The sequence below is a fragment of the Xiphophorus hellerii genome, chromosome 6, assembly GCF_003331165.1.
Source record: "Xiphophorus hellerii strain 12219 chromosome 6, Xiphophorus_hellerii-4.1, whole genome shotgun sequence".
NCBI classification, from domain to species: Eukaryota; Metazoa; Chordata; class Actinopteri; order Cyprinodontiformes; family Poeciliidae; genus Xiphophorus; species Xiphophorus hellerii.
In genome coordinates, this window is record NC_045677.1 from 4,961,775 (window position 1) to 4,974,905 (window position 13,131).

A 13,131-nucleotide genomic window follows, 5' to 3' on the forward strand; every position below is an offset into this window, starting at 1 on the left:
CCGTCCACGATCACTTTACGTTTGAAGATTCTTGCACCGCATCCGACTGCGGTGGCTCGTGCCGCGCTGCTCCAATCAGGCGTCGGTGCGTCAGAGGCGCAGCTGTCTGCGTCAGGAGCGCCTCCTAAAGGGTGAACGACTGCAAGCTTTGCGCAGGTCGACCTGCAGCATTTTAGTTTTTAGAATATTTTTGCGGCGAGTCTATTTCTTTTCTTCTTCTCTGTGTTTTTTTGTTTTTGTTTTTTATCTTGTCGTTCTCACGAGGCCGGCATGTCGTCACACCTGAGAAAATTGGCCACGCGCGTGGACTGTGCGGAAGGCTGAAGCGTTTATCTGACTTTAGGAGACTTTCTAGTTTCAATTAGGTGAGGATCATTAGTAAGAAAACTACATTTTTTTTATTATTAAATCTGTGCCCGATGGAGTCCGCACCCGTCCCGGGACAGAACCCGGTGGAGTTGGAGTTCACACAGGAGAACATTGAGACGGTGAGTTACTTGAAATAAGTCTGTGGAAAGCGTGTTAGAGAGTCAGAGGCACAATGTGACCTAAACTTGACATATTTGTTTTAACAGATATATGACTGTGTGTTCTTGTCGTTTTAATTAGTCCGTTTTGCATTAGAATAAAATAAAAAATAAAACATCTGTTAGGGGGGAGACGGGTTCAGTTTTTGTAGTTTAGCGTTTTTGGAAGCTCCTCCAATTGTAACTTGATTCCAGCTTTAAGCATATGCTGTCCTAATAATAACCAACAGCATGTGTTTCAGATTAGTTCCTATGACAACGCATATTTACTATCTAAGAAATTGGTCATCCCAGCATGCATGATTGTTGATAAACGCCAATATGATTTTTTTTAAATGTATTTACTTCATGCCAGTTAAATACTTCCTGTAGTTGTTTTTGTTGATGTCCTGCTTGACTTATTTTGATCCAGAGTTTCTCTTTGTGTCTGCCGGCTCGTCCCTCTCCAGGCTCTCTACCAGCTGTACTTCGACCCGGACATGGAGCGTAAGAACGTAGCTCAGAAGTGGTTGACCCAAGCCCAGGCCTCAGCACAGGCATGGCAGTTCTGCTGGGCCCTGCTCAGCCCTGACAAGGTTCTGCTTTCCAAATTCTACCACTACTCCTATTGTTCTTATTAATTATTATTATAGAGGCACCGATTTAACGGAATCGGCCGATTTTCACCTTCACCAGCTCTGACCGGTGACTGGTCAGTTAGTATCAAAATTCTTTAGCTCTTTTTCCGTCCAGTGAATGCACCATATGTAAGCCCCAAGGGCACGCTAAACAACACTCTTCAGTGAGGAAGTTTCTACCGAAGGACGACGTACCTATATTGTACCTAAATTTAGCATCTGAGGTTAAAATGAAGTCTGAACTTCTGGTGTGCATGATTTGCGTTGCAAGTTTAGCTTAGATCTGGAAATGGTATCACGGCTGGATTGAGCTCGTTAATGTTGCAAGTTTAAAAAAAAAAGAAACTGTGGGATTTGCTAACTGATGTGGTGCTAACTGAACTTAGGGTTACTTGGAAACCTTTGTTTTTTACAGATGCAATTCTGATTTCAGTTTGCATTTTTGTTGTATTTATTGACAGAGAACTACAACAACAAAAAAGACTCTCTGGTTTGTTCAGGTTGTGAGAGTGAGAGAAAGACTGAGACGTTCAGTAAACACAAAGTACATCAGAGTTGTTCTGTTTTGTGTTTTAAATTGAAATCAGTAACAACATTCTGATCTCTATCTTTTGGATTCTGTAAGACTTTCACAACTGATTAGGAAAAGAAGTTAAGATGGACATGCTAGAAGGAAGAATGCTGGGGAGTGTTCATCATCCTGCAGAAAATTGGTCAAATGTTGAGTTTTGATTACGGTAAATTATTTTCAAATGTGTCTCTTTGTAGATCCCGGAGGTTCAGTTTTTCGGCGCCAGCACACTCCACATCAAGATCTGCCGTCACTGGGGAGACCTTCCCGCAGAGCAGCATGAGGACCTCAGGATGCAACTTCTTTCCCACATCTTATGCTTCTCCTCTGGCCCTAAAATGGTGCTCACTCGACTGTGTGTGGCACTAGCATCGATGGCTCTTAACCTAATCCCCCAGGCGTGGTCTGAGCCAGTGGCAGACATGGTGAGAGCATTCCAACCTCAGGAACCGGACTCTCAAGACAACCCTGGTGCCAAGGCTTCTCAGGAACCCCATGCACATTGCCTTGCTCTACTGGAGCTCCTCACCGTACTTCCAGAGGAGTTTCAAAGCGGCCGTCTGGCCCGAGCGCGTCGCACCCAGCTGAGGGAAGCTCTGGTCGGGGAGTGGGCTGTGGTGTGTGGCATGCTCCGACAGCTCCTACAAAGTCAGGATTCGTCCGTTCAGGTGAAGGAGAAAGTTCTCCGCTGCCTCTCCAGCTGGGTGGGGCTGGATGTGCCACTGGGGGAAAGCCAGGAATTGGTCCAGGACTGTTTCGCGGCGTTGTCCGACCCAGGGTTGTTCGACACCGCAGTGGAGACGATAGTTACTGCCATCACACAGCCGGATTGTCAGAGGTGAGCACCAAGCTGGATCTTTGGTGGCCATCAGATCTCAGTAGCTCAGGTGATTTTTCGGCCATATCGAAATAGCAAAACTGCAATGGAAACACTTTTTCACATCACACGAGTCACGTGATCAAAAGCCGGATTTTGGATGATGAAGAAGACGACAGGAAGGAGGAGGATGATGATGGTTTGCTTTTGGGTGGGGTTTTCGGACAATGTGCAGCTGGCTCCACCAGAGCTCTCACAGCATATTTTTATGAACCGTGAATATGCTCTTGCAATATATTCACAGTTCACAAAAAGTTGCGTGTCATTTGAACGTTTGGAATCCATAGCTCTTCTGTAAAATTGACTACAATTTCCATAAAAGACAGCATAAGTAGCTGCTTCAAAGTATAAGGAGCTTGTTGCTCCAACGCCTGAATAAGACGCCAATGTCTCCTCTAGTGGTCGATAGATCATGTGCGCTAGCGCCATGGCGAATTATGAATATGTTTTATATAGCTGTTTACATCAGTCACACCATGATTTTTAATGACTTCTCGCGTGAACAAGCTTATTCACATGTGATTTTAATTTAATTTCTTATTTAATGAAAACACTGCAATTGCGAAATTGTGTTTTTCCAACATTAGCAGAATATCAACAAAGATTTGCACACATTTGTAATGGAAACACAGTTAGTGGTGTGACCCCTAACTTTTGCGGACGATGATGGCGACAGTAGTAGGAGTTCGTCCTGTTATCGGTGGGTCACTGGTTCAAGCCCTAACCCCGTCCTTCTCTATTGTTGTCCTTGGGCAAGACACTTCACCCGACTTTCCTCTGGTGTTGGTCAGAAGGGCCAATGGCGCAGCATAGCATCTTCTCTTCTGTCAGTGAGCCCCAGGGCATCTGTGATGACTATCCAGTAGCCTACTATCATCAGCATGTGAAAGGGAATGGCTGATTTTGTTGTGAAGCGTCTTTAAGTGTCATTTCATTTCTTGTGTGGAGGTTCATTAACGTTCTGCTGAGCCTGATGCCTATGGTGCTGGGCCTTTACGACCAGCTGAAGACAGCAGCTCAGGACGGGGACATGGAGACCACCCACGGTATCTGTCGCATTGCCGTCGCTTTGGGGGAAACACACTCCAGGTATGCACACACACTAAAACTTCCACGTTTGCCACAGGTGTTTTCATGTGCTTGTCTCTGGTAGGGTTTTGCTGGGACAGCCGGACCACTGGCAGGAGTATCTGGCTTTGGTGAACATGATTCTATTCTGTACGGGTATTCCTGGACACTACCCGGTTAATGAGACCACGAGTTCCCTGACACTCACCTTCTGGTACACACTGCAGGTATGGAAACAGAGCAGGCATTAAAACACTAAAGGTTGCTCAGATTTTTAGCCCAGCGAGCAAAAAGTTGGGCAAGTTCAAATTATATTGGTTATTTATAGTTGTTTTTTTTTCTCTCTTTGTTACTTTGTGCTGAACATTCAGGATGACATTTTATCTTTTGAGGAAGAGAAGCAGGCAGTGTACCTGCAGGTCTACAAGCCAGTTTACTTCCAGCTGGTGGACGTGTTGCTGCTCAAATCCCACTATCCCTCCCAGGAGGAATACGCCTCCTGGTCTTCTGATGACAAAGAGCAGTTTCGAATTTATAGGTACGTCGCTTAAGGGATGGAAGTTTTCCAACATCTCTTAGTCTAGGTCAGGTGCAGAATAATTTTCTCAATCAAAGCAGTGTTAAAACAAACAAACTTCATAACGGCGGCAACAAGTTGTTGCTTTTACAACTGAGAGCAGCTAATTAGCATCTCAAAAAATACCTGAACGATGACCCCCAAATCCCTGGGGAGTTGAAAGGGAGGCTCTGTGGAAGCAGAGCAGAAGTAGAGAGACGCAGGAAGTTCTCTTACATGAATCATAATGGGCAAGAATCACATCCCATACACCAACATCTCTCTGCTCATTTTTTTAACCATGCGGCCAGGCAGAGATTCAACAAGGAGCGGCAAAAGCAAATAAGGTGGATTGGCAGTGATTGCCAACAACTGATGGTGTCATCAGTGTTACTGTGGAATATCGTTTCAGATGTCTGAAAATTTAGCTTTTAGCATCTCATGACAGTCTTGAAACTGTCATTGAGCAACTAAAACCGGGGCAATCTGGAATAAAACTCCCATTAGGTCCTGCAAGACTTGAGACTGGGGTGGAGATTTACCTTCGAGAACATGAGTCTGCAACCTTCACAAACCAAAGAGTCGCCTCTGCTCTCAGTCAAGCTACACAAAACTCGTTAGATCTACAAAACCTTTTTGTGAAAAGGCAACTTAAAAAGTTTTAATCAATATCTAATGCAGAAAATCATTTTGTAAAAGAACGATCATTTTGGTTTTAAAACAAAGAAAAACATGAAACATATGAAGAGGGAATTTATACATTTTCTTCTACGGGATGTTGATGTTTTTGGAAAATTGGGTAAACAAAAAAGCACTTAGTTTTCAATGGAATGGTGACAAAGAAACAATAAAGATTACTGATAACTGGGTAATTCTGTTGTGGAAATTCAATGCAGAGTTAATTCAATGGAAAAATAACAAAACAACAACAACAAAAAAAAGCTCAAATGTGGATTAATATCTTTTTTTTTTAATTTGTTGGTTCTACCTTTTTTTTTTTCAAATATCAAGAGCCACTGTGGAAGTTCCTGTTCTGGCAGGAGAACAACCCTCAACATGCAAACAGAATTACAATGGCCCAGTCAAAGTTCAGACAAAAAATACATTTTGGACTCTATGACAAGACCTGAAAACTCATGTTCACAAATGCTTTCCATCCAATCTGAAAACATGAATGGACAAAGAGTTCAGTCTACATGTGGAAAACTGAGTAATTAAAAATATATATATTTAAAAAAAATGTTAATCCCCCCCAACTTCACGTGTGCACTACTTTACTTTATCTATAAAAAATTGCAGTAAAATACTTTGTCGTAATGCTGCAAAATGTGGAACGACTTGGGCAGTACAAATACTATAACATCTGGATTTCTAAACAAAATTCCTCCAGCAACAAGTCGCTGCATATTTAGCTGCTTCATACCTGCTATTTACCCTCAACCTGTCGGCTGTTTTATCCCCAAGGGTGGACATCTCAGATACTCTAATGTATGTGTATGAAATGCTGGGAGCGGAGCTGCTTAGTAACCTCTATGACAGGCTGGGCAGGCTGCTCATGGACCCCCAACAGTCAGCGGTGTGGCAGGTAATGACATCAACAAGCTTAAGTATTTAAGAATTTAAAGGGGTAGTGTCATGCAAAATCGACTTTTTTGAGCTTTACATCATGTTATATTGTTATTTCCTCATCAAAAACATACCTGGAGTGTTGTTTTGATTCCTTCATGCATGAGAAATACTTTAATCTCCCATGGCAACCATTCAGCTGTACAAAACACCTGGGTGGACCTAGCTCCGCCTTCGAGGACGAAGCTCCTCCTCTGAGCTGCAGTTTCCAAGTTTCTATGCTTCAGCCTCACAGAAGCTCAAATCTACCAAATGCTATAAATTAAGTTGATTGATTGATTTGAGAGCAGCCCTCTCCGGTGATTTTCTCCACTCAGCTCCTTCAGACTAGCCAGAAGAAATGAGCAAACACCAGCTGAAACTGCGTATCTGCTGAGCTCATTATGTGAGCTACTTTTCAGTGCAACGTTGGTAAAAATGTTGTTAAAGGGTTAATAGAGAAGCCATGTTGTGATGACTTCCTGAAGGTGGAGTTTCAGAAAGAGGACGAGTTTTTAAAAAGACAGAGGCCCAATTTGAAGGCGTTAAATTACCAAGTAAAACTTCTTTTAAGCTGTATCTGATATATGTTGCATTGGAAAACCTATAAAATGACAATATGTGCCTGAAAAATACATAATACTGCCCCTCTAATAGTAAAATGCCACATCATCCACTGCTTGTGAACTGCAGGCGAATTGAAGTGAAATGAACAGGTGCATCTCAGTAAATTAGAATACATTTATTTGGATTACTCAGAAAATCTGAATAGTACACAAGACTAATTAATACATTTTTGCTACCGAAAAGTGTGTTGATGTACTGTATAACATGTGCACTCAATAGTTGGTCTGACCATATGGTTAGAAAACTGGACAGAGAGATGCTGGAGTAGGGGATATGATCTTTGCCTGATAATGGATGGAAGATATGGTTTGAACTTCCTCTTCCGCTCTCGGCTCATTATTGATCCTTTTCAATTCAGTTGGTCTAATTTCAACTTTGATTTGGTGCTTCTTTTTTTTTTGTTTGTTTGCAGATTTCTCTGAGAAATCAAAGTTTTTGTTTTGTTTAGCTGCAAGTTATAATCATATGACTTTCACTGGAATAATGAACTTTTTAGTGATATCGTAATTTACTGAGCTGCACCTGCATCGCATGCTGTAAGTTTTCAATTGGGTTCGATATTATTTTGGTTACATTTTGCAATGCAAATAACATTTTCTGAGCAGACAGAGAGAAAGAAAAGCGGATGGACGGAGTTAAAAGTTAACATACCCAAACAACCTTGTTTATTCCAACACATCCTCTGTTCTCTGGAGCTTCTGGAAGAATGTGGATCGGCGTCATTTCTTCATTTTGGAGCTGTAGATCTTTGTTCTTGTCCACAATCTCCTGTAAATGACATGAAGTTACTTTTTTTTTGTCGTAATCTTAACCGGAAATCTCACAAAATACATAAAACAAAAACTGTAAAAGTCTTAGACTTGTAAATGAAGTTTAAAATAAACCCCAAACATTTTATAACTATCAACACTGAAGACATTATATTATCAATTTGTTGTTCCATATCTGACTTATTCTATAGAGGTATGGGGCCACACATATAAAATCAAAAGAAAGTTATGAGAATTTTATACAAAGTGAATGCTAGAGGATATGCTAATAAATTGGTTGTTCAATGAAGTATCTTGAAACTATGGGATTTAGCTAATTTATAACCGCTATCGGTTATGTTTAAAGCTAGAAAGAGATCGCTGCCAATTAAATTGCAAAAGTTCTTTGCCTAGAGATCTAGTGACAGAAATAACAGACAGACATATGATTTCAAAAGTAAAATTACTTTAAAAGAAATCTGCCTTCTGGTGCATGAAAGAGTTCAGGCTCTCAAGTCAATTAAAAACACTTTATAAGACAAAGAAAACCATATCTTATATAATTCTGCATTAATTATGAAGGGAATTATATATTGTTTGCAACTTATTTAGTTAAGTTGAAGTAAACATTTATTTCATATTTTTACTAGTTCAAAATGAATAAAGGTTTTATTTTATTTAAAACAGACATGAAATTTTATTTTGTAATTACTGAGAAAGGGGGAAGGTTCATACAAGTTTTTGTTTTCTTCTTTCTGCTCCCTTTGCACTTATGTGCAGTAAGTGTTGTAAGAGCATGCGTCTGTGAATTAATGATGAAATTTGTTCAATTAAGTGCATAAACTGATCGATTGATTGAAGCCTGCTGTTTTTGCTCTCCTAAGGACATCGAAGCGCTGCTGTTCGGCTTCCAGTCCATCGCCGAGACCATCGACGTGAACTACTCTGACGTTATTCCCGGTCTTATCGGTCTGATCCCTAGAATCAACATCAGCAACGTGATGCTGGCCGACACCGTCATGTACACCATAGGTATAAACCCCAACTTTGAAGTAAAAGGCTCTAATCAGTCACTTAAAACAGATAATGTTTCTTAATCTAACTTTTAATTTAGAGATGCATCGATCCAATATTAATACCAGTACCAGTTCCAATATTGAAAAAAAAATAATAGGTGTGACAATCCATAAGGGTAAATCTATTTAATCTAATGCTACTCTTTGTGCTCTGAGCGACGTCGTGGTTTATTGTTTCTTTTACGTTATATTTAGAATTCCTAATTGCACTTTCTGAACCATTTGAAAGAAGGTTTGTTGCAGTTTATTTTGATCATATTTGACCAAGTTAAACATGTTTTTGTCAGTTTCAGTTTCTTTATTGTTTATTTTACATTGGCTGCCATACTCCTAATTGACTCCTAAAAGCCTGTGTTTAAAAAAAAAAAGAAGAAAAGAAATATTTTAAGTAAATTCAGCCCTGTTTTTCTGCATCGGATCGGTATCAGCCGATGCTAAACCTCAGATATCGGTATTGGTATTGCAAGCAGAAAAACGGGGATCGCTGCACCCCTAGTTTAAATTCTATAAATAATCTCGGAACGCGATCAGAATTTGGTTCGAACCATCTTTGTGAAACCGGAGTCCGCTTTAGGCTGCTGTAGTAACGAGGCAAAAATGTCGAGCAGGGTCACTGGCTGAGTGGCTGGCGGACCACCCGGTGATGCTGGGTGGCATATTACCCATGGTGCTGCGGGGCCTTGTGAAGGCGGAACTGTCCGTCTCCAGCGTCTCCACACTCAAGCGGATCTGCAGGGAGTGCCGGCAGGACCTGGCACCCTACGCTCAGGACATCCTCACCGTGTCTCAGGTCTGACACACGACCCGTCACGCCTCCACGTCGTCACAACTCTGATTATTTTGTTTCTTTTCTGCTCTTTTCCGTAAGGACGTGCTGGTGAAAGAAATCCATGAGGTGAGTAAGCACCCTGGACATCTTATTAGCTCTGTTTTTAGTTTTAAGACAACCAGCTGCATTGGTGTGTGTGTATGTGTGTGTGTGCAGAGCAGCCAGTGCATGTGGCTGATGCAGGCCCTGGGTTTCCTGCTGTCAGCCCTGCCAGCAGAGGAGATTTTAGGCAGACTGCACTCACTCATCAGCCCTCACATTCAGCAGCTGGACTCACTGGTTCGGCAGGAGGTAAGCCTGAAGCACAAAGGAGTTTACAAAAAGGACTAAATAACTGCTGGAGTCTGGCCTGTGCAAACATAAAAGCCTAGACCAAGACCACACCTATCTGGATATGTGGGAAAACAAATACATTTTTATGCGTTTTGGCCTTTCATACCCACAAAAACTCAGTTTTGTAAAACTAAAAACGACTATTTATTTTTAAAAAAAGTCCAACCAAAGTGGAGATTTGAGAAAACTCAATACTTGTGTTTGCATGTGTATTAAGGGGGAGCGGTATGGACTCAAAGTTTTACCACAGAATTGTGGTACCATTATGATAAAGATTTCTTACTACTTGTTTTTTTAAATTAACTGTATAGCTGGCACAGCGCCACAAACAAATTCCGCTCTTAAAAAAAACCCAACTCATTTATGACATGTTTCTTTACCAGTCAGATAAAAAAACAACAACTGTGATTTGTATCACGGAACTGCACACGGCAATGTCATTTAATCATATATTTTGGCATTTATTTATATTTTTCCTTGAACAAACAGAGGAGGAAATACTAAATAAAAAAAGACAATCCTTTATTATGTATCATGACAATGATGAATGAGAATTTTTTTAAAGAAATTTATTACGATAAATTATAAGCGATACGGTAAATGCCCACCACTAGTGTGTACATGGAAAAAGACAGACTTGGGGTCCCGCGCGCTGCAGCCCGAGACAATTAATGCTTAAAGTCCTCAAACTTGCTATAACATCATTCCCAACCTGTGTTGTGTTTTAATAACTTTACACTCTAATACGCTACCTTGTATCAATGAAAAGCAACACATACAAGTATACACATAGCATCAAAAGAATAGCTAGTGGGAGCATAAATGAAGAATCAATGAGGGAATGACAGTCACGATACTCTTCGAAAAAGAAAACAATTGTGCTGTTGCTGCAGCTAAATTTTAAAATGGTTTTTTATTCATGCTTTTAGCTTTTGGTATCTCTGCCAATTTTATATTTGTCTTATTAGTTTTACTAAACTTAATTTTATTTCTTTTTCTTTTCCTTTTATCTACTTGTGATGTTGTGAAGCACTTTGGTCAGCTGAGGTTGTTGTAAATGTGCTATATAAATAAACCTTGACTTTACTAAATGTGACATATTTGCCAAGGAGCCTCAAGTAAACCTACCGTATGGTATATATCTGTCCACACAAATGAACCTCCTGGCGCCATGTTTAATTTCTAACCGGAAGTCTTGATTGTTTTGAAGTAATTTGATCGTCTGCTATAGGCGTTAGCTTTGCGCTCCACTGCCCCCTATAGGTTTGGAATGATTAAACCAACACTCAGGGGCGGGTTTGTGTGAGTTTATGTGGATGAAACTTTTTCTGAAACAGATTCTGTGTGTGCATACATTAAATAGTCTTCGTGTCTACACATAGCTTCCACTAATCAAAAGTAGGAAGCATAATTTCTTCTCTTAGAGGTTTGTCTGGACTCAACATTAATATAACGGTGTAGAGGAGATGAAATTTCCTTTAAACAAATCAGTTGACCCTTCCAATGAAGCTGATGATCAGTTCTGCAGATAGAATTAGGTTTGGAGACTTAAAATGTCGCACTAAATCATCTAAACATTGACTGCGAGACCAAGAAACGTCTGTAAATGTCAAAATCACATTTCTCTCCATCTCAATAGCCTGACCCTGCCACTAAGCAAGGCATCATGTCCATCCTGGGTTTGCTGTCCAGCCTGTTTACCACCCTGGATGTCAACAGGCACGCGGATGGCTTAGACGAAGAAGACGCCAGCCCCAGACTCACAGCTGCACAGAGCATTCAAAACCCAGTTAGTTTACCAAAAAATAAATCAATGAAAATGGCGCAATAATAAAGTGAAAAGTTATATTTTTGTATATTTTTACCTTATTCTTCTACACGTTTAGGTTGTGGTTGTGCTGCAGCAAGTGTTCCCTTTAATTCAGACCATCATTAGCAAATGGCTTCATGACTCGGAAGTAGTTGAGGTATTCGTTTTTGGGTTGTTTTTTTTTAGCTCACTCATCGCTTCATCTGACTGCTACATACATATTTCATCAGCCTTTGCATGCTTAATGACCCTCTCATCCTAGGCAGTGTGCAGGGTCTTTGATAAATCAGTCCGGACCCTGCTGCACGACTTTGGCCCCATGGTGGCTCGGCTGAGTGAGATGCTGGGACAAATCTACAGCACTTACCCACAAGCCCCTGCCCTGGATCTGACTCGTCAGGCATGGACCCACAGATCTGAGCTGGGATAAAATAATAAAATTTCATAAAAACGTTGCTCGGTGTGGAAAAGCCAGGATTAATTTCACGTTCTCTTTAGATGATGCTTATCTTTGCTGGAGAGGAGCAACACATGTCAGGCGTCAGAAGTCTTGTGGAAGTGCTGACCTCAACCACGCTTTCTATATTCCAGCAAGGTAACAAGGGCTGTATTACACTGTTGCATATATTTGAGTCATGATTTATTTTGCTTCCAAAATTTAAATTTTTCAAACACATCTGAATAGGGATTAATAGACCTGAGTCAAGTTGAACCCTCAATTGGTGTCAAACGTTTGTGCAGCAAAAATGGTTTTGTTTGCGCCGCTCTCCTTTTACAGACATAACCGTTTTCAGAGGTCATCAAAGGCCAACCAGCCAGTCCACATTTACCAAGTCAAACTAAATGTGGTGTCAATCAACCGTTAGAGTTCTGCAGCAAAAATTTTAGTTTGTGCCGTTCTCATTTTTAAAATAATTTTTTAAAAAGTCTCCAGAGGTATTCAGAGATCAATCTGCCCTCCTCCATCCCACATCACCGGAATCAAACAAAATTCATACATATTCATTTTGCTATTTTTGTGCAACTAAAAGTTTGACGCAAAATTTGTTTGATTTTGTAAATGTTCGGGGGCCGGTTGACCCTTTGTGACCTCTGGAAACGTTTATTAATATCTTTAAAAAAATGATAGGGGCACAAACAAAATCTTTTACGCATTTGACACTAATTTCATTAGATTTGAAAAATGTGGGCTGGGGCCAACTTCACTCAGGTGATGTAAAAACTTTAGGAGGATTAAAAAAAGAACAATGAAACAACTATTTTACCCCACTTAAAAACAACCATATTTCAATTGTGTTTATCATACTAATCCAATCAAATGCATTTTTTTACAGACAATATATTTAGGTGATTCTTTTCCACGTTTTACATGATTCAACATCCCCGGGTATGTTGAAAATAAGAACGGCGTTCAGAAAAATCTGAAAAGCTTCCATTCGAAACAAATCTAATAAAGTTTGGATCTTTGGAGGCAAGTTGAAGCAATTTTGAGCGACTCAACACTGGGTGACAGTACTTTGTGCTCTACGTGTGACTCGGCAGGTCCAAGGGATCATCCTGACATCGCAGAGTCATTCATGAACCTCCACGCTCAGGTTGGTGGACGGCGCATTGAAACGCAGCCAGTAACTGAAAACATCACAGCTGCTCTTTGTCTGTCAAACATTTAGATTCTTAAAAGGAGTCCAGACTTGTACCCGTCGACCCAACTGGACGTCAAAGCTCTGTTTTACTCAGGTGAGCACCAGCGCAGGACGACGTTCTTTACAAAACTCCAAAATGCAGGGCTTCAAAAATATTCTCTCCTGTTTTTCTGCAGGGATTCTGTCCATCAAGTTCCCAGAGACGCCCACAGTTAAAGCAGCCTGCCTATTCTTTGTAAGCAG

General features: G+C 40.7%; 1 protein-coding gene across 3 annotated transcripts in view; it reads left to right on the forward strand.

Moving 5' to 3' along the window:
• Positions 1–133: 133 nt before the first annotated feature.
• The window catches only part of LOC116721498 (importin-13-like), a 14,956-nt gene continuing 1,958 nt past the window's right edge, over positions 134–13,131 (forward strand). For 2 of the 3 annotated variants that reach the window (XM_032565271.1, XM_032565272.1), the window contains exons 1-18: positions 141–488; positions 977–1,102; positions 1,913–2,553; positions 3,541–3,681; positions 3,746–3,887; positions 4,032–4,198; positions 5,681–5,801; positions 8,082–8,229; positions 8,882–9,063; positions 9,142–9,168; positions 9,259–9,393; positions 11,075–11,224; positions 11,322–11,402; positions 11,508–11,645; positions 11,744–11,840; positions 12,788–12,840; positions 12,916–12,982; positions 13,065–13,123. In XM_032565271.1, the coding sequence (XP_032421162.1) occupies positions 420–488; positions 977–1,102; positions 1,913–2,553; positions 3,541–3,681; positions 3,746–3,887; positions 4,032–4,198; positions 5,681–5,801; positions 8,082–8,229; positions 8,882–9,063; positions 9,142–9,168; positions 9,259–9,393; positions 11,075–11,224; positions 11,322–11,402; positions 11,508–11,645; positions 11,744–11,840; positions 12,788–12,840; positions 12,916–12,982; positions 13,065–13,123 (2,544 nt within the window). In that variant the 5' untranslated portion in view covers positions 141–419. The other variant, XM_032565273.1, reaches the window with a different exon arrangement.